Source organism: Anser cygnoides, chromosome 5 (genome assembly GCF_040182565.1).
Source record: "Anser cygnoides isolate HZ-2024a breed goose chromosome 5, Taihu_goose_T2T_genome, whole genome shotgun sequence".
NCBI lineage: Eukaryota > Metazoa > Chordata > Aves > Anseriformes > Anatidae > Anser > Anser cygnoides.
This window is the reverse complement of record NC_089877.1, coordinates 65,709,830-65,729,290: the sequence shown is the minus strand read 5'-3', so window position 1 is coordinate 65,729,290 and position 19,461 is coordinate 65,709,830. Positions and strand designations below refer to the sequence as shown.

The 19,461-nt window shown below is 41.7% G+C and overlaps 1 protein-coding gene across 1 annotated transcript in view; it reads left to right on the top strand.

Moving 5' to 3' along the window:
- FANCM (FA complementation group M) overlaps window positions 1-19,461 on the top strand; it is a 57,868-nt gene that overhangs the window by 25,102 nt on the left and 13,305 nt on the right. Inside the window, exons 9-11 of the mRNA XM_066998784.1 lie at window positions 3,328-3,479; window positions 4,102-4,254; window positions 16,977-18,954. Coding sequence (XP_066854885.1) covers window positions 3,328-3,479; window positions 4,102-4,254; window positions 16,977-18,954 — 2,283 coding nt within the window. The remainder of the gene's footprint in view (window positions 1-3,327; window positions 3,480-4,101; window positions 4,255-16,976; window positions 18,955-19,461) is intronic.

Below are 19,461 nucleotides of genomic sequence, written 5' to 3'. Positions count from 1 at the left end.
GAACATTAAAAACAAAGTTCTGGTTTGTCCCTTTGTTTTTTGCCAGCCCTTAAGTCTGAAATTGTATTTTACATACATGCTGACAGAGTCCTATTTGTCTGCGTCCCTGTTTCTCTCCATTTTAGTCAGACTTCATTGCATGTGAAATGTCCGTCTGTCACTGCTTAGAAATGTGTGCTCATCTACGATGAGTAGAACAAGAATGGAGAGGGTTGCAGTAGAAAAAGTAGAAGTGATAACTTGTGCAATAGTTTGCTTTAAGGCAATTGCCTTCAGCCTGCTTCACTTTCCCTCTGTTTAACAGCAACCAGGCTTTATAGAAGAGAAAAGTTTGAAAGTAGGCTTCAGCTCCTGCTTTCCTCCTTTATCCTGACATAGCCGAGTATTCGGGGCAGATGGTCAGGCCTTTCCCCATATTGCATGGAATCGTTGTTTCTGGAGAAGGGAAAAGTTGAGCAACCGGTAAGTTAGGCATTAACCTGTCGCCTGCTGGTCCACATTGCTCTTCTTTACAAGCCAAGGGGACTCCCTTCCACTCTCCTCTCCTGGGGAGACCTGTTGTGTTTGGTCAAGTACAGAGGCCATTGTCTTGACAGCCCACAATATTTGTTCTGCTCAGGAACAGAAACCTAATAGCTCAGTTATTGAGCCCAGAGCTTCGGGAAGTATGTGTTACTGAATTTTGCAAGCTGTTGGATGCCTTCATGCCTGTGTAATGTTGGACAGTACAATCACCTGATGGTGTTGGAGGGATCCTCTTGCCTTTGTTAGGAGGAGCTGTGTGGTGGTTTTACCCTGCTGGGCAGCTGAGCTCCACCACAGCCGCTCTCTCACTTCCCTCCTCAAAGGAAAAGGGGAGAAAATAGGATGGGAAGGGCTCAAGGGTAGAGATAAGGCCAGGGAGATCATTCACCAGTTACTGTCACTGGCAAAACGGACTCAGAGTAGGGAGAGTAATGTAATTTGTTGTCTGATCCTGCTGGGCAGGGGTTGGACTAGGTGATCGTCAGAGGTCCCTCCCCACCTCGGCCATCCTGTGAGGCTGTGATTCTACTGATATCAAGGTAGAGCAATGAGAACTACCAACCTCCTTGGGGGCTGCCGGGCTGCTTCTCACTCCTCACTCTCCCAGCTCCTGTTGCCCAGCAGGTTTTTTTTTCCCCGCTTCCTTAAATCTGCTCTCCCAGAGGCCCAAGCAACCTCACCCATGGCTTGGCTCTGGCCAGCAGCGGGGCCCTTTGGGCTGGAGCTGGCCCTGCTCTGATGTGGGGCAGCTGCTGGGCTCTGCTCACAGCCCCTGCAGCCCCTGCTACCAAACCTTGCCACGGAAACCCAATGCAAGTTTTCCTCTGGATCTGTAGCTTGGAGAACTGAAGTCATCTGTTGTTCTCACTGTTTCCCTTGGCGTGTCTGGATGGCATGTTCATCACCTGGACTGTCAGGGTAAGTTCTGGTACGCTGCCTTGATAACCATCTTCAAGAGCAAGAGAGATCCCAAAATGGATCTGTTTGCCTCTGAAGTTTTTTGCTGGTGTCTGCTTTTTCCTGTCTAGCAAATTGCTCTTTGAAAATACCATCTTGGTCGCTTGGCAGACCGTCTTTCTTACTTGTTGGGTACGAAGATATGTCTTAACTGAGGCAGTGGAAGTCTCTTTGGACTGGCCAAGGGCATTAGTTTTTGACTACAACTGAGTACCCTTCCTGGCCTTTCCTTTATGCATTGTCCAGGTAGCAATCTCGAGAGCTCCCCGCTAATTCAAGACTGAAATACACTGTCTTGGTGTATGGGTGCTGGATAGTTCCTGCTAGAGCCGACTTAACACTAAACTCTTCTTATAAACAACAAGAAAGGCCACGAGATATACTTTTCTTACAGATGTTTTAAATTTTCTTTTCTCTTCAGGTCTCTCTTCCTCTTCTACTGAGTCCCTGACCTGTGTGTTAGCTATAAATAAGTGTAACAACTCCTAGACTCGGGTCAAAAATATTCCAGTAGCAATAATATCTTCTTTTTGTTCGTTTCTTTTTTTTTTTTTTCACCATAGTCTTAAAAAAACTTCACTGTTGGTTAGATTTTTCCAGCTGTGAAGGAGTTAGCAGGAATTGAACCTTGTACTCAGAACTTTCAGGGATCTGTGTTTGAGTCTCTCGCAAACATTGTCACGTCGTCCCTGGAGATGCAGTGTTTGGAAACTGTAATGTGAGAGGATTCAGAGATACAGGCTGATTCCTCTTACATGTCATTAAGTCAGAATAGGGTGTTGGCCGCATATTCATCCCAAATCCCGTCTCAGAGCGATTGTCAAATTAACTTAATTATTTTTCTCCAAGCTTCGTACATCCAGGCTGAAGGCAATCACATGTTAGCTGCTCTTAACAGTGATGCTTTGGATGTTCCTTTGCTATTTGCACTGGTGGCTGTTTTGAGGGATCTGGCATTTTTGTTGCACACAGCTGGCAAAGCGTGTGGCGGTTGTGTCAGGGCTTGCTGTCAGATGGACAAAGTTACTCAATTTCCTCAGTGTCACTGGAGCTTGCTCGCGCAGACCCATGCAGCACCAGGGCCTTTTCTTCAGTGAACTGCCATATGAGCACTTATTTTGATTTTATCTAGCATTGATGCTCACGGATTCCCCATACTCACCATTCGGTATTATAATTCTCAATAGAACCAATGAGCTCTCCTTTTATTTTCCCTGCTCCTTCAAAATTTTCATAATGCTTTTGTTTCTGTCCTCCTATTCATCTACATGCCCTTAGTATTTTAAAATGGAAAAGAGATTGATTCAAGAAATGACTAAGAAATATTTTTGACGTAACAAAATAATGTTACTTTCCAGTACTTAAAGAATAGCTTAAAAACAAAAATGAAAACAAACAAACAAGCAAACAAACAAAAAACCACCAACCGACCAACCAAAAAAACCCACAACTTATTTGTAGTTCATTCCCCCTGGTCTCCCCTGAGGATTACATTTACAAATCCAAGCCCGATGCTTTCCCTGTTTGCTAAACTGTCTTCAGGGCCTATTGGTGTCTGATAGGTTGAATTGAAATCTCTCTATTCATATCTGTCAATGCTTCTTTATATGAGGCCTTCCCCAAAGCAATCACTTAATAAATAGATGTGCCCAAATTATAGCACGTGCAACTTTGTTTTGGTATTTTGTTTCTGACAGCAGATTCTCTATATCTGGTTCTGGTTGTGGCAGAAAGAAAGTACGTTTCTTCTGACTGATACTACACAAAGTTGGTTTTTTTCTTCTTCTTCTATATGTCCTTTTCCTTGAAGTAGATAATATTTTCCCCTTCTTTCCTCCCCAACAGACCCAAAGCACTGTCATGAGAATTGGTCTTTGTCAGCTGAGGAATTTGAAATATGGGACAGACTTTACAGGCTTAAAGAAAGCGATGGAGCAAAGGAACCGATACTGCCTCAAATTCATTTTGAAACCTTAGAAAACCTGGAAGAAACATCAGTGAGTTTAACCTAAATTTAATGTTTTCTTTGACATGTAGTTTAATGGGAACACTGGGTAACAAAGTTAACTATGAATTTGAAGGATGTCTATCTTAAAAATGCAATTTAGAGAATTACATGCAAGTTTTTGAAGTTAAGAATTTAGGAATTAGATGTTTGAAATGAGTTTTTGAGGTTAGGTCTGTCTATTAAAAATAGAAAGAAAAAATCTCCCAGTATCCAATAAGTTTTTCTCCTGCTTCTAAGAATTTCAGGCAGGATGCTGTATTCATGATGGTATTGTATCACAGCTTTTCATTACCTTGTTTATATAACTATAAAAGTGTTACTGATAGAAAATTCAAGTTTTACAAGCTCTTTTCTGATCCAGAGGGAAAAAAAAATGGAGTTTTTATGCCATTTTACTACTTAAAGCAACCTGGATTTCATGAACAGCTCTGACAACACACAGCCTGTATTTTTTATTGTTTGTTTTAGACTGGACTTAAACATTTGTGATAATGTTCAGATACAGTCCTACATTCAGGGTGTTTACTGTCCCTGACAGAGAGGTAGAAATTGGTTTTGCTGAACAATTTCTTAACTAAAATCTCCTTGCTAATCTTAATTTTAAACTGCAGAAGCCTGAAGAGGAGGGAACTCATAAACTTTCCATGTCTGAGTGGAGAATTTGGCAGAATCGTCCTTTTCCTACAAGTATGGTTGACCACTCAGTTCGTTGTTACCATTTTATTAGTGTTATGGAAATGATAGAACAGATGAGACATGAACAGGTGAGGTATTTACATTTGTCTGTCTGTAAGCATGCCCATGTATTTAATGCACAGTTAGAATACTTAAAAAATAATGAGTGCTCTAATTCTGTCTGGTTAATTGAAATAAAAAGTGGGGAAATGTTTGTGTGGGGCTATGTTATTCATTAAGAAATGGATAATGTGCATTTAATTTTGTTTCAAAAATGTCTCCCACTGGTGTTACATAATTCTTAATCTTCTCCACGGAAGTTGTTTAAAAACACTTACCGTTTTCCCTCCAGTTCTATACATACTGCTTTTTCTTGTGTTGAAGTTTTCTAGGTCACCAGAATCTGTTGCTAAGCTGCCAGAGTTTCCTGAATAACTAGACTAACCAAGGAACAGAATAGACATTGTAGTTGTACTCCTTGTTGGAAGGTGTATTAATAGAAAGTTGTAAATAGACTTTTAGAGCTAGGATAAGCTTCTCCATCACAGGACAATGGCGTTCTTGACTTCTTTGAGAGTCTGTGTTCTCTGGCTTGGGTCAATAACATATTGCCAGAGAGAGAGGATTTCACAGGGGTGTTCAGGTGTACAGAGCTGAAGGAATTCAAGAGACAAAGAAACCGTTAAAAAATTCAGAATTCTTTTCTGATGGAGGACTTCACTCCCCACCACCCAATCAGACATTTGAAGCATTTGTGACTTAAGTTCCCTTACTGAAAGTGTACTGCTACCAGAAGGCTGTTCGCGTTCCCAAGTGTCTTCAGAGTTGTGGTAGATGCTAAACTAACACCTGGCACCTATAAAATAATCTATACAGCAAATTGGTTAGTTGCCAACTGAGTCGTCAGTATTCCCGCAAAATAGGTGCAGAAAATTGTAAGCAAAGCACAGTATCTAACACTTGCTTTTAGAAAACTTTTAATAGAGATGTGTCTGCCTCTTGTCCCTCACTGGGACCAGACAGCCCAGCCCTACCGCCTCTGCTGTCTACTCAACAGTGAACAGAGAGGATGTTCCCTCATCAAGCAGGGCCCAACACGATAGCTTTATGGCCATCACCTTAGATGTTGCTTAGCATGATGATGGCATAGCATAGGCATAGGCACGGGGCATGGTGCTGCCTTGTGTGCAGTGTTTGCTCAGAAATCACGCTGCCCTGTGCCATCGTGGCACACAAGCTCTCTCTCCCAAGTGTTTCAGATCAGTCCCGTGTACAAGACATGGCAGTGCAGCAGAGAATCTGCGAATAGAGCCTTTTCACATTCTTGGAAAATGCTGGAAGATCTGTGTCAGAAAGGAAGGGGTATTGCTGTTCATTGATAACAAGTGATAAACAGTTGGCTTCCACTGTTTCTAATTTAACAGCTAAATGTCAGCCTAATCATGATGTCTTGTAAATAATGTTCTTGCTTCCGAAAGAGTGGGACTGCCTGTTGTCTCATTCACCTTCTTCCTAGCTCAGCATTTCAGGCATGCTCTGGATTGATTTTCAGCCAGCTTTCTCTGATCTGTCTTAACTAGTCATAGGTGGAGGTGCTGAACTTTCTCACCAGTTAGAGGAGAAGTGCATAACTGGATGCCATTGGCATGCTGAAAACACCTTCCAGTGACTCCGCTGAATATGAGAGGTTACAACATGACACATTGCTCCACCCTGTTGAATTCTTATACAGAAAAACAAAGCGCTTGCTGTAACTCTGACTATATCTGGCAGGGTTCACAAGGCAGAAGCTGTAATCAGCACTGGCACCCAGTTTTTCAAACATAAGTGGTTCTTGGTCTGTTTGTTATATCTACACCAAATTGTCAAGGTTCAAGGACTTCAAAGCTTCATCATATTTTTTTTTCACAAAAACAAAGATGCAATGTTTTAATTTATTTTGTCATTATTGACAGTGATTTCTTGCATTAAAGTTTTATTATATTTTCTTAATTTTCTTAAGTCAGCTTTGACTTCTCTGAGAAGCAGTAACAGTCTTCCCAAGACAGGCTATGTTCCCACTGACCTTCACCAAAGAGAAGGGACGTGCAGGCTGTATGTTCTGTTTACAGTGAAATCGCCTTGGACCAGTCACTGAGTTGTGGCAGTCCTTACTCATCAGGAGGATTACACCAGAACAAACTTGCTGCCCTGCAATTTGAAAGAGAACGATCTGCCATACTGCTAGCCTGAGAGGATGTGTGAGTTTGCAGGAGGTTGTTTTGTTTTCCTTAGTACCAGTCTTGTCCTAGTTCAGTCTTCGTACAGCTTCAGTTCTGGTGCCTCAGAAAATGCATGCAGAGGAAAGAGGGTACAACCCTACAGCAAATCAGACCAAAGAGCCTTTCTGTATACTTCTTTCAATAGATAACTGAAGGCGGAGTTATGATTCTTCTCTTCTCAAGGCTGAGTTCCTTTGGCACAAGGAACTTGTTGCCTTGTACCTAATGTGGTCCAGCCCTCTGACAGTCTTGGTGGCGTGGCTGGACTTGCTCCAATCTGATGAGGTATTTCTTGTACTGGGGGACTAAAACTGGACCAAATGCTCCCTATCAGGTGCCCCAGGTGCTCAGCAGAGGAGAATAATCACTTCCCTTGCCCTGCTGGCAGCAGTCTTACCAATGGAGCCTGGATGCGTCCGTCTTTGTTGCCACAAGGGCACACTGCTGTCTCATTTTTCTGTCTTGAGGTTTCTGTCATCCTGTTGACCCTGTCCTAAAGCGTGTCACCTGCTTCCCCTCTCCTGGCATCATCTGCAGACCTACCGAAGGTGCACTCGGCACCTGCAGTCAAGGTCAGTAATAGAAATGTTAAATAGCAAAAACCTCTGAGAAGGACTCCTAGCAACTAGCCACTGGCTGGACTTCATACCAGTCCTCATCCTTTGATCAAACTGTATCTCACACGGTTAGCTGTAAGATTGTGTCAAAAGCCTCACTAAAGTCAAGGTAAACAACGTCTGCTGCGCTTTTCCTGCCCATGTAGCCAGGTAACATCTTCGTAAAGGGCAGCCTTGAATTCTTCATCCCTATATGTTTTGTGTGCTTGTTGGGATATTCCTTTAAAAACTTGTATTTGCTAGTTTGATTTGAAGTTTGTACTCTAAATTTAAAACTGGAATAAATATAAGATTAATGTAGCATTTTAACTTCACACATTTAGATTTTCCTTATGATAGGGTATTTTGCATCATTCCTGACATGATTGCATATAAAATTGTACATGTCAGGATCTTTCAAAAATTAAGCAAGCTGTGCCAAAAACTGATTGTGCCATGTTGCCTATAGCCAGACGTGCAGGGAGGCAGGGTTAATTTACTTTGCAAGTAGAAACTGCTCCACTGTTTTTATTGTTGCTGTAGAATCTTTGTTTGTAGAAGAAAATATTTTTTTTTGTAGAAGAAAATATTAATTAAAAATGCCTAAGTAGAGCACAATAAACGAAATTCAGATTTGTAGGCAATGTTTTGAATTTCTGCATTGCTATTAAGGCATGTTTTTACAGGCGGTTATGTGTCTTGGCTGTGTTCCTGATTCTGGTCCTGTCGACGTGTGACTGGCTGTGCTGGGCAACATTGCACCTGCCAAAAGAGCTGCGTGTGTTGGCAAGCGCAGGGCTGTCAAATGCCAGCCCCATGCACTTTTCTGCCACTGTACTTCCACGAGCACTTCAGTTAAGCATGAGGTCGGGAAAACTGTGAGGTTCAAAATAATGCTTTTCTGCCAGGTTTGATTTCAGCCCTCTTTAGTGCCCTGTTCCTCTTCACAGTAAGACCCCTGGGATGCACCGTGCTTGCTGAAGGCACAGGCAGTGCGGGGACAAGCGTGCTGCTCTCAGCAGCAGTGCCTCCTGCACCAGCACAACGTGCTCGTGCGGTGCCTGGGTTAACGTGTCCGCAGACACGCTGCGTGTACTCGGCATAAGCACACCAGTCTGGCTAGTCTTAATTCCAGTTTGCTGTTTTCTACACTACTTTGACCTAGGCATTCTTGGTGAAGATTTTTGCTGTAGCAAATAGAAATTTTCCTAAGTTTCACCTTACTTTAGTATTTGGGTGTGTTTTGAATTTGTCGCAGATGCTATTAATAAGCATGAGGAGAGGATAAGGGGGTATTACATCAGCCTCTGGGAAATCAACCTGTAACAGAAGTTAAGCTTGTAAAAAATCTGCCTAACGTGTTTGTCTGGTATGAAAATGAGTGGATAGAAACAATACTGTTTTATCAGTGATTCACAGGTTTTTGCAGGCTCTGTGTGTAATGTGCATCCAAGTTCCTACTATAAATATTCTATAGCCAAATATATCACTGCTAATCTGTCTGACGTTCATTTACAGTCCTTAATAGCAGAGGGATAGAGGCAGATGCAAGTCAAAGCTATTTCCTTAAATAGCCAGGATATTGAACTTCAAACCACTGTTTTATTGATTATTTTCTTACTTAGGGATAAAGTATAAAACCAGCCAAACTGTTATTTTAATATGAATAACCCAGTGATCTGGAAATTTCTGATGCACTAATTATTTCTTGGGAAGAATCTCATTCAGAGATTAGTAATAACACCAGCCAGCTGAGGGTGTGTGTGTGCGTTCTTTATGGGTATTTGCTGTTGTGGAAGACTGCTCAGGAATTCAGCACTGTAGTTTTCTTTTCCTTTTATTCATTCATTAATGTTTCCAAGAAATCTCCTATGCAGTTGTGTTTTGCATAACATTTGATTAAATTAATATTTGATTAATTTGATTTGATCAATTTGATTTGATTAATAAAAATTTGATTGAAAGGCTCAGATATTTTTAAATAGAAGTGAAAATGTTTGGAATAATTCTATTTGTATTGCATTTATGTGCTTTTAATAACTCAGAGAAAAATTTGGCATATTTGAAAGCAAATAAAAAAAGAAATCCCAGATAGGAGCCCTGCAACAGGCACACCCTCCGCAGAAAAGCCCTTAATGCCTGCGTGGCTTTATCGCTACAGCAACGAGGACCGGGCAGATGGGGTTGGATTTTCTACTAACTACAAGCATGGATTTTTGTGTAACGTGGTAACAAATCAAGTTGTCCTTATGCAAAATAATTCAATAGCTTTTAAGCATTTTTGAAAATTAAACCGTACTCTTTGGAAACAAGGTCAGGGCAAAGTAATCGTTTTTATTGAAATTGCATTTGACCAAGATTCTGAGGGTTTGTAACAGGAAATGCTGAAGCGGAAGTGCATTTTTTTCTGGGAGGTAGGCAATTGGTAATGACTTTTAAAAGTTGTCACATGTGGGACTATTACCGTGAGTCTCCATTTCCCGCTCCAAACCTGGCAATCGGAAGCTCAGTCAGAGCAGCTTGGCACCTGGTGACGCTGATTAACAGCGCTGTCGGTGGCGGGGACAGTGGGATTGAGAGGGGTCTTTAGGGTAAGGTCCCTTCCAGCCCAAACCAGCCGGAGATTCATGAGGTGAAGTGCCGGACCAAGGGGAAGATTCCCCTGGAATACCCTGAATTTCCAAAGAACCTGAAGGTACTCTCCTGATTGTGAGGTTAAATCAAACATGTCGGGGGGGGGTACGGTGATTCCTACTGACTTTTTACCAGGAGATACTGAATCAAAGTTAAAAACATTCAAATAAGGGCAGTGAAAAGGGTAGCTTTGTAGGCCTTGTTGGCAATCCTATGTCTCTGGTTAAGAACCTGGTCTGAGATGTGCAGCACTTCTTGCCAGCCAGCAACAAAAACAGACCGCACGTGACGTTCGGTTGCGGGGTCCGTGGCGTACCCTCAGAAGTTTCCGGAACTCTTGGTTTGAGCTGTGGGTGACTCTCCGCTGTCGGGGCGCCAAAGCTGTCTTACACCGCAGAGAACGGGTAAGGCAAGCACCCTGCCCTGGCATTCCCAAGCAGAAGCTCTGCAGAGGGGTCCCCGCGTGTGTGCACTGCAGAGACACCCGAGGGGAACGCGCGCCCCGGGGTGAGGCTGGGCGCGTGTTCGCTCTGCTCGCAGACAGCAGGGCTGCCGGGGAGAGCCCGCAGGGCCGCAGATCTCCGCTCCCTAATTAAAAGAGTTTCCTTGTGCCCTATTGATTCCTCTGATCTTGTTGCCAAGTGGTTTGAGCCTGAGCTATAATTAAGACCTCGTTTAGGGGGTCCGAACCTTTAATTGCAGGTGCTTTGTGTTTAATGGTCCTGTAGGGTTTTGTGTGCGCAGTGAGAACCCAGCAGAGCGATTAGGCAAAGGATGCTGGGCTGTCACCCGTGTGAAAGGGACAAGGGGACTGAGCGGGTTGTGTGGCACCTGGAAGGGCTTAGCTGGGTTAATCTGAGGTAACGTGCCTGCTGTGTTTAGGGGCGACTCGCTGGTACTGTTCGCTGCTGCCGGAAAGTCTCCTCAGGTCCAGGCATACCAGCCAGAAATACTCGTTCCTCCTAACTTACATGCTCTCAGTTTTCTGGAAAACATGGCGTAACGCTGCAGCTTATGGAAAGCAAGTAAATGCAAAGCATGTGATAGATATATGGCTGTCAGCTTAAATCTGCAGACAGGAGCGGCTTTGGGGGCATTCTGTGGTACGATGTTCATAACACCGTTGTACAGCTCTCTGCCTGCCTTTTGTGAGTTTTTATTACTGCGAGTGCACTCCTGATCTCCCTCCCTGCTGTCAGGACAGTAGCAGAGCACGTGCCAGAGCTCTTGATTTGTAGGTTTTGGTACTGTTCATTTTTGCTCTTCTGTTTCATTGTTTTATTTGATGAGGTTTGGGGGTGGGGGTGGCAGCACGTTGATATAAGGAAGTCAACTAGTAAATGTCAGCTCTGATCTATCCATGCTCTCTCGGATGCCAATAAAATAAGTATAAGCAGATAAATGAATAGTAGCCAGTTGGTACCAAACAGGAGCAGATGGTGTCCCATCAAGAGTTCCCAGCCCTTAGCTCAGCACGGGTGTTGCAGGAGTGCGAGGGGTCAGACTGACTTTGGGTTTGCAGAAGGGGTTTGCGTGGCTGCAAGAGGGGGAGTTTGTGGCTGACTGATTCCAGGGAAGCTGTCTGAAACCTGAACAGCACCAGCACTGCTGGATACATCAATAATGTTATCGTCAGGAGGAGAAATATCACAGCTTTTGTAGAGGGAAGTCATGGTTTCTATGTCCATTGGGCTCCTCTGATGAATCAACTAAGGATATTTTTAAGGACCATTTGGTACATATAATAAACCTGAACTTCCAAAAATAGTTTTTGACAGCATTTCTTCCTGCAGTCTCTTCCAGAGACTGCTCACTCATGGAATAGGAGGGATTGATAATTCTGTTGATTAACCAGTTCCTAAAAGGTATGCCCAGCACTCAGATGGCAGAGACGTTATCAGTGAAATCACATAGGCATCAAAATTGTTTAACCTATCTGTAAATGGCCTAAAAAAGGGAGAGGAACACAGTATTTTATTATGTACAGTTCAGTTTGCCAAGCATCTGTGCAGGATTCCCGAAAGGCAGAAGCTCTTTTGGTAGGAGTGAAAGGATTTGGAGGAGAACTCCAGACTGATTCCTCTGTCCTCCAGAAGTCTTCCATTAAAAATGAATGCATCTCTTTGAGGTGTGCTTTATCTTCCTCAGTGAGTGTGTTAAAATATCCATTAAATTCAAAGCAATAATTATATCCTAAGAAATGTTTGTAAACCATGAGATGTGTGGGGAGTGAGGGGAGAATGGTCATGGCTGAGAGCATTCGAGGCATGGTTTTGTGTCTCAGAATACATGAAAGGGTCTTCCACATGAGGAGGAAGGGGTTTTCCCTTGAGTATTAAGGGATCAAATGATTACCTGTGAGGATAAACGTGTAACCTCTTGTCATTCAAGTAGATTGCAATCTGCTGCTTTGATATCTGCTCTACCTGCTTGTGAAAAACGCAGTGGGAAAACCACCAGCCTTGTTGTTGTAATTATTACTGGTATTCACCCTAAACCATAAGCTAACCAGAGAAGACACCCGTGTGACTACATTGGCAGAGTTTACTCGTCAGGATTTAACACTCAGTATGAAAGTGAAAAATCCAAAAGCCTTTCTTCCCTAGATCTAACTGAAAGCAGTTCTGAAAATAGTTTTTTCTGTCTGGTGTCAGAGCAGACTTCAATGCCGGTTGTTCATGCTGCTTTTGCTTCAGTTGTAAGAAAGGGTTCAGTTAGAGAAGTTGTAATTGTTAACATCTATATCATGTCTGCTTATTGACTTATCTTTTCATTTTAAAATATCAAAATAAATATCACTATGGTTTGGGCAGACATCAGTCTTACTAGAAAATGCACATCTGAAGTAGTTTATGAGTTAATTTTAACTTTGACATTAGCAATACATTTAAATTTAAGTGCTGGAAAACATACAGATATATAATAATAATGAAGGTTTTAATATCTTAAGTTTCCTTTTTCCTTTTTATGTTCTGTATTAAGAAACCTATTGCTTGTTGTACTGAATCAGTACTCTAAGCAGGGTTATTGGTTTAGTATAACAACATCAGTGAGGTGCCTGTTTCTGCTTGTGCATGACCTATTTGCTGACTAGCTGCTACACGCTGGAGCTCACTGGTCTACGAAAGAGCTGAACAGCAAATTTAAGATTCTACAAGTTGTACATATCCCAGCTGCGTTGCGATAATTGCAGCTTTGTCCTCTCACTCCGTCAGTATTAACTAGACTTGCTGGGAGAAAGTGTTTTGAACGACGAAGTTGAACTAAGTTGAAGTAGAGCAGTTATATAACTCCGTGTAAGCCTGGAATTAGGTTACCAGCGTTTGTCCTAGATGCGAAATTCATCTTCCGGACTGCCATCCTGACACACAGCAGTTCTGCTAGATGGCTTTTTTTCTCCCTCTTTGTTTTTTCCTTTAATTGCTGTGCTTACATACATTGGCTAGCCAGGAAATTTTAGAGAATAAATCTGCATAAATGTAAATACAGCTAGATAAGATTTTTAGATATGACTGGTTGTTTTCTTGTTGGTATAGTTGTGCTGAACATACATTGGGCTTCTAGTAAAGGATGGAACTCTTGTAACATACAAATTTAAGTACAAAAATGATTTTTTCTATATCTTGGCTATTTTTAAAGCCTATCAAGAATAGATGAGGTGGGGTCTGAGCCCTGAAGACAGAGGCCTTTCTAGTAGCTTATATGGAAATGACTGTTTATTCTTGCTTCTGTTCTCCGAACTTTGCCAGTTCTACAAAACCATTTTTGAGAAGGGGGACTAGACCTACGCGTAGTGTTCAAGTTACAGTGGAAGCATGGGTATAAGCAGTGGCCTAATAAAGTTCTTCACTGCAACAGCTCTTCACTCCAACTTTCTGTCTTGTACTTGTACAATTACTTATCCATGCAAGAAATTTGCCTGTTTTGGTCTCTGCTGGTGGTTTTAAAGATTTCAGCAGGGACTTTTTTTGGAAACCTTTGGAAAACAGGAAGACTGTGTGCATGAGAGCATCCCAACTTTTTTGCTTGTTGGTCACTTCAAAGAAATCTAATGGTCTATATGGGTTTATAAGGTTGGTTGTTTTGTTTGCTTGTTTGTTTTTGTTTTCAAAAGTAATATTGACTCCTCTGAAGAAGAGTCATCCAGAAACTATATTAACTGTTAGAGCTTCTACTAATTTATTCAGTATACGGTTAGCAACCTATAGCTTCCCAAATCTATCCCTGACCATTAAAAAAATGGCATCACATTTGCCACCTTCTAGATCCCCACATATGTAAGCAAGAGATTGCATACCAACCATTATCAATTCAGGAATTTTGTTTATGAATTTCTTTAGGTCCTTTGGATGACGTGAGACTGTCCTTTTACTTGTTACTACTCCTAAACGTGTAACTCTTTGTTTCATCGTGTTAACATTTAAATGATTTGCTCTTAACTGGTTTACCTCAGGTCCAGTTGTGATCTGAATTACCATTTTGCCTACTTAGAACCCTCATCTTTTCCTGCAGCTTTAATTACTGTTTAGGTTGTTTTACTTCGGGTTACTTAAAAAATATGGAACATTGTAGGGCCTACAATGGTCTGAGCTACATCGCTTAGAAGTGCATTGGGCAGAGAAGAACATCACCTACTTCTGTTTCAATATAGTTTAGTGGTTTGGCAGCTTATCAATCTTTAATCCAATTAATATATGTTGTGGTTTTACAATGCTTGGATACTTTAATCAAAATATTGTGTAGCATTCAGTCATTACTTACATAAATCTAAAACATATCATTATCAGCACCGTTACCCTGTCAACCAAATACGTAAACTCCTCAGAGAACATATGTAAAGTTAATTTGACCAGGTCTCGTTGCTTGTTGTTTGTTACTGCTCTTCTTTGATTTTATCTGGAGACTTCCATATCTTGGTTCTTTTTTTTTGGCTGAACTTGAGTGAAAATAATCATTTCGGACCTACAATATCAAAATCATCTTCAAACACTTTCATATTAATTGTGTCTTCACTGTTTTGACACTAAGACTTCTTGTAAGTCAGCATCTGTAGTCTGGGGATCTCCTTTTCTGCTCTTTGTGAGAAATCCTAACTTCTAGTTCCTTCGGATATCCTCGTTTATGAACAGATAGCCTAAGCACAGGCAGGAGGTGTGCAGCAACTGAGTAACATCTTTTGTGGTGACAAATGGACTGGCTGTTCTGTGGCTCTTTACAAATGAATCTCCAGCAATTGAACTTCTTCCCCCTGCTCTACTCATTCTCCTGTGCTGACCTTACAGAAATTGTGCACTATGTCACTGAGACACAGATGTCATTGCTGTAAACAGGACTTGTAACCAGCTGTGCCCCGACCCCAAAACAGCTGTACGCTGATTCGTCCTTTGTTATTCTGCATATGATCCTTTCTGTGGCCTCTTTGTGAAGTTAGTGTTAAAATCTAAAATAATAAATACTGCTTTATTATTAAATGTTTGAGAGTGAAAAAAATACTCTTACTTCCGGATAGTATGCCTTATCTACTGGGTCCAGAGAGTATCCAAAGCTGTGTTAGGATGGGATCAGTTTTCAAGTGCATGGAAGGCAGCTTGGAACCTCAGCAGTGGCTATTTTTGGGAATACTGCTGGATAAACCAACCAGCAGTAAATGTAGCTATTGATCTTTCTGCCTTGTGCAGTGGGACAGGCAGAGTGACTACAGAGTACTTTTCAAACCTTGTTTTCCACAATTGACTTCTCTGGCTCCTGTGGGGAGCCAGGCAGTAGAAGTCAGTTTAACAGCAGCTCCAGGTATGCCGCCTGTGGCAGCTCTGACGGTGTAACTTTTAGAATCATCGAATCATTTGGGTTGGAAAAGACCTTCAAGATCAGCAAGTCCAATTTCTTCACAATCTCTTTTGGAAGAGTTCCCGAAGTGGTCCCAGGGGTCCCAGCTTTAGCAAGCAGTTGGTGTGTCAGAGTCATCTCTTAAACAGCTCTGGAAACTTTCCTAACTGCTCAAATGGGCAGAGCCCGGTTGTTGGAGAAAGAGAAAGTCACGTTCTCTGCGAATGGAGACCAGGGTTTATGTCCATGGGAGAAGAGCCTGTGCATTGCTTAAATGGCTAATACCTGCAGCTGGAAGATAGAGATGTGGGAGTTTGAATAGTGAACATCATCATGACCTGCACAAGCTGAAGTAGACCTTCTCTAATAATATTCTCTTGGGACGATGAGGAGGGTTCAGGAGTTTATGACTGCAAGGACCTTGTTCATTTGCAGCTTGTATCTGGGAAGACTTTGGAGAATGTTACTTCTTACCTCTTATTGTAACGGTCAGTTTTGTCATCCAGTGTAAAGGTACCTTGTTTTATTGCAGGGATTAAGGCATCTGGAGATTCATCTGACTGAACTGTCAGAAAATAGTTGTACCTTCTGTTTTGATCTTATTTCTCCATTTGTAGTTGTTCGTTTTTTTTTTTTAATTGTTTTGTTTTAATTTGTGAAGCAGATTTGAACTTTGAAAGAGCATTTCAAACCATTGCTATCAGAGCTTCATTTGGTCTTTACTGTTTCTTTTAGAGATTGCATGCTTAATTTTGCAAACTTAATTTTAAGGAGAGAGTGAGAAGGACTCTCTTAGCTCCCTTAGCTGGGGGTGATGTCAAAGCCTACTGTTCTTTTTTCAGCCGTGTTTTTTAAAGAGTTGGTTGCCTAGGTCAGTGCATTTACAAACAGAAGATTAGTAAGCATCCGTGGAAAAATTAATGTTCAGAGTATGTAAGTGAGAAGTTCTTAATGTGCAATGGCATCAATGGCAAGAGACGAATTATGAACAGTAGTACAAAGAGAACAGAGAACTCTAGGCTCACACGCTCCTTGAATAAGGTTTTCTTCCGCTCCTACCACCTTTCTCAATTTCCTAGTCCTCCCAGAACTAGAGCCTACTAGTATTAGGCTGGGGAGACAACACCTTGCCCAGTTTGTTAGCAACGAGTTGCTTATTGTTAATGCTCTGAGAATGGCATGGAGGCACAGTGGTGAGTGCTGAGCATTGCAGCTCTGTTAAATGCAATTGATATTTATGCATGGTATTTTTTGGTCTTTCTAAAACATTGAGGTGTGACTACCCAAGCATGGATTTGCAGCTAAGCAGCCAGGAAACACTTCGTTTGAAAGCTGTGACCTTAAATGCAAAGCACTTCCTTTTTTTTTTTTTTTTTCTTTCTGATAGTGCTGGGGACTAGAAAAAAACTTTGCCACTTATTTTAAATATCCTCATGGCAAGTCCTTGCAAATGTTATGTATTTATAATCAATATTACACTGTGTTTTTCACCAGGGAGATTGCAGCTATGAGCTGGAGCTTCAGCCTCACTTACGTATCGAAGATGTTAATGTTCAAAGGAATAAAAGTCTTCTTTCCATGACCAGCTCCACATTTGATCAGAAAGTACATTCATCCAGAAAAGACACGGCGCACAGATCAAAAGTAAAACCATTTCTACCTGATGTAAAGGATAACGAGAGTGAATTATTTTCCATATTTAAAATAACCACAAAGATTCCCAAAAAAACTTCGGGGCTGAATTCGGAAGTGCCTGTGTTGTCTACAGATTTAAATGCTTCTGAGTCTTACTCAGCAGGGAGGCTCACTCTGGTTGAATACACTGACCAGGACAATCAAAAGGATGAGGAAATAGAGAAGGTGACATTCGACTTAAATGAATGTATTGACTTATGTGACAACAGTGAAAGTACCACAATTCATGAAAGTGCAGCAATAAAGGAATACGAAACTGTAGGTAAAGCCTGTTGTTCACTGGGGAGGAACCATGCGGATTTGGGCTGCAGTAGCTTCACGGCTGAGAAATCACCTGTGTCCTCTGACTTATTTTATCTTCCTGAATCATACTTGGATTTGTTTGTGCCTGTGAGGTCATCTGAAGAGTCTTCTTGGCTGGAAGGAGTATTTTCCTGTGTGGAAAGGCTTTTATCACAGTCTCCTCCCCCTTTGAATAAACTTTATGATTTTGAAAAAATGGTGAGAAGTGAAGAAACAATACGCCCTTTTCAAAAAGCTATTTCCAGTAGTTATTCAGAGAGACTGCAGGACAAAGACTTTCCTGCTTCGTCGGAAGGTGATCATTCACTCCTGCCCTCTGAAAATCCTGAACTGAAAGCCACCAATGACTTGTGTGCTTCTGTAAATACCTGCTTTTCAAAAACTGTATCACTTTTGCAGACTGCTGCTGACAAAGCCGAGGGGCTTCACTGGAGTGACAGCTTTGATAGCATGTTTGACAATGAAGAATTGACAGAAATTGAAAAGAAAAATCTAACAATAAATTACACTCTGGTAAATAACTCTTCAAGTAAATCTTTGGTTCAAGAAGATAAAGAATGCCTTGAAATGAACAAGAGAAGTGTGACTATTGATGAAGAGGAGAGTATACATTTATTTGAAGATGAACACATTTATGAAACAAATACTGAAATTTCATCTGTGAATAATGAGCCTTCTGTCATGTCAGGTTCAGGTGGGAATGTTATCACGTCGGCTGCAGTGCAAGGCTCTGAGTGGCTTCCCTCGCGGGAGTGCTGTATGACTGGTGACAAAACCTGCAAGGAACAGCAAGTAAGCAGTAAAATCACAACCACGGAAATGGTGGCTGATATTAGTGTGACTGAGCAGAGTCTGGGTAATAACGATCTTTATGACTCTTCTGAAGAACTGTTTTCTGTTAACTTTGATCTGGGATTTTCCATTGAAGAATGTGAGAATGAAATCTTGGAAGATGAAATGAATACGAACAATACCCCAGAATTAAATGGTGCCTCACAGAGTCACACAGATGTCACTGAAGATAAAGAAAAAATACTAAATGATCGCTGCAGATTTCAAACGTTGCCAAAATGGGATTGCAAAAGCCTTGAGAGAAGAAACATCTCCACACCACTGCCATTCCAGCGTAGTAACGTGAGTCATGCAGAAGTGGCTGGGGATGCAACCCCTGCAGGGCCTGTCTCAAAGTCAGGGAACAGAATGGGAAGCGGATCACCTGAAGCCTTGGCTTCTTCCCTTTCTACCCCATATAGAAGGGTTAGGAATATTGAAGCTATCAAAAGAATTCCTGTGAATGTTTTCTCTAGTGTCATGGAGAACATTCCAGGTGTTCATCCTACAGATAAAGTAGGTACAAGCTCACGTGGACAGAACTTTGAGAGTTCGGCCTTGGATGCACTTGATTCCCCTTTAGGAAGATCTGCACACCTGGAAGATACCAATATTCGTACTTCACGTGTGTGTCCTGCTGAAGGTAGGGAATGCAGCGGTACTGTTAATTAATACCTTCATGTTTTAGTCAATAATGTTGAATTCAGTATCTTTTGCATCTTCAGCTAGGTATTTTGACTTAGGTGGCTATGATGTGAGGAAAAGAGAATAGTGGTTTTAATACTAGAAGGTAGCTCAATGAGGTGGCTTTCCAGAATCTCAGCTTCCTGCAATATACCATGCATTCTAGCTTAGCCATCTGAGGCTGAACCGCATGCATACATATTGGAGAAAGCAATCTGAATTAACCCCCTGATATCTCTCCACAAGCGCTAACAGTGCAACCATGTGAGACATAATTGTGTGAGCTACAGCTGCCTTTAAAGCCCTTTCTTAATCCTCTCAATGGCTTATTCATAATCATCCAGATCCGTTGCACTTCAATCCCTGAGTCCACCCACCACGCCTTCATATTTTTCTATCATTGTTCCGGAGGAATAGAATCTATACAGACGGATTTCTTTTAGTTTAGTTGCATGACAACTAACTA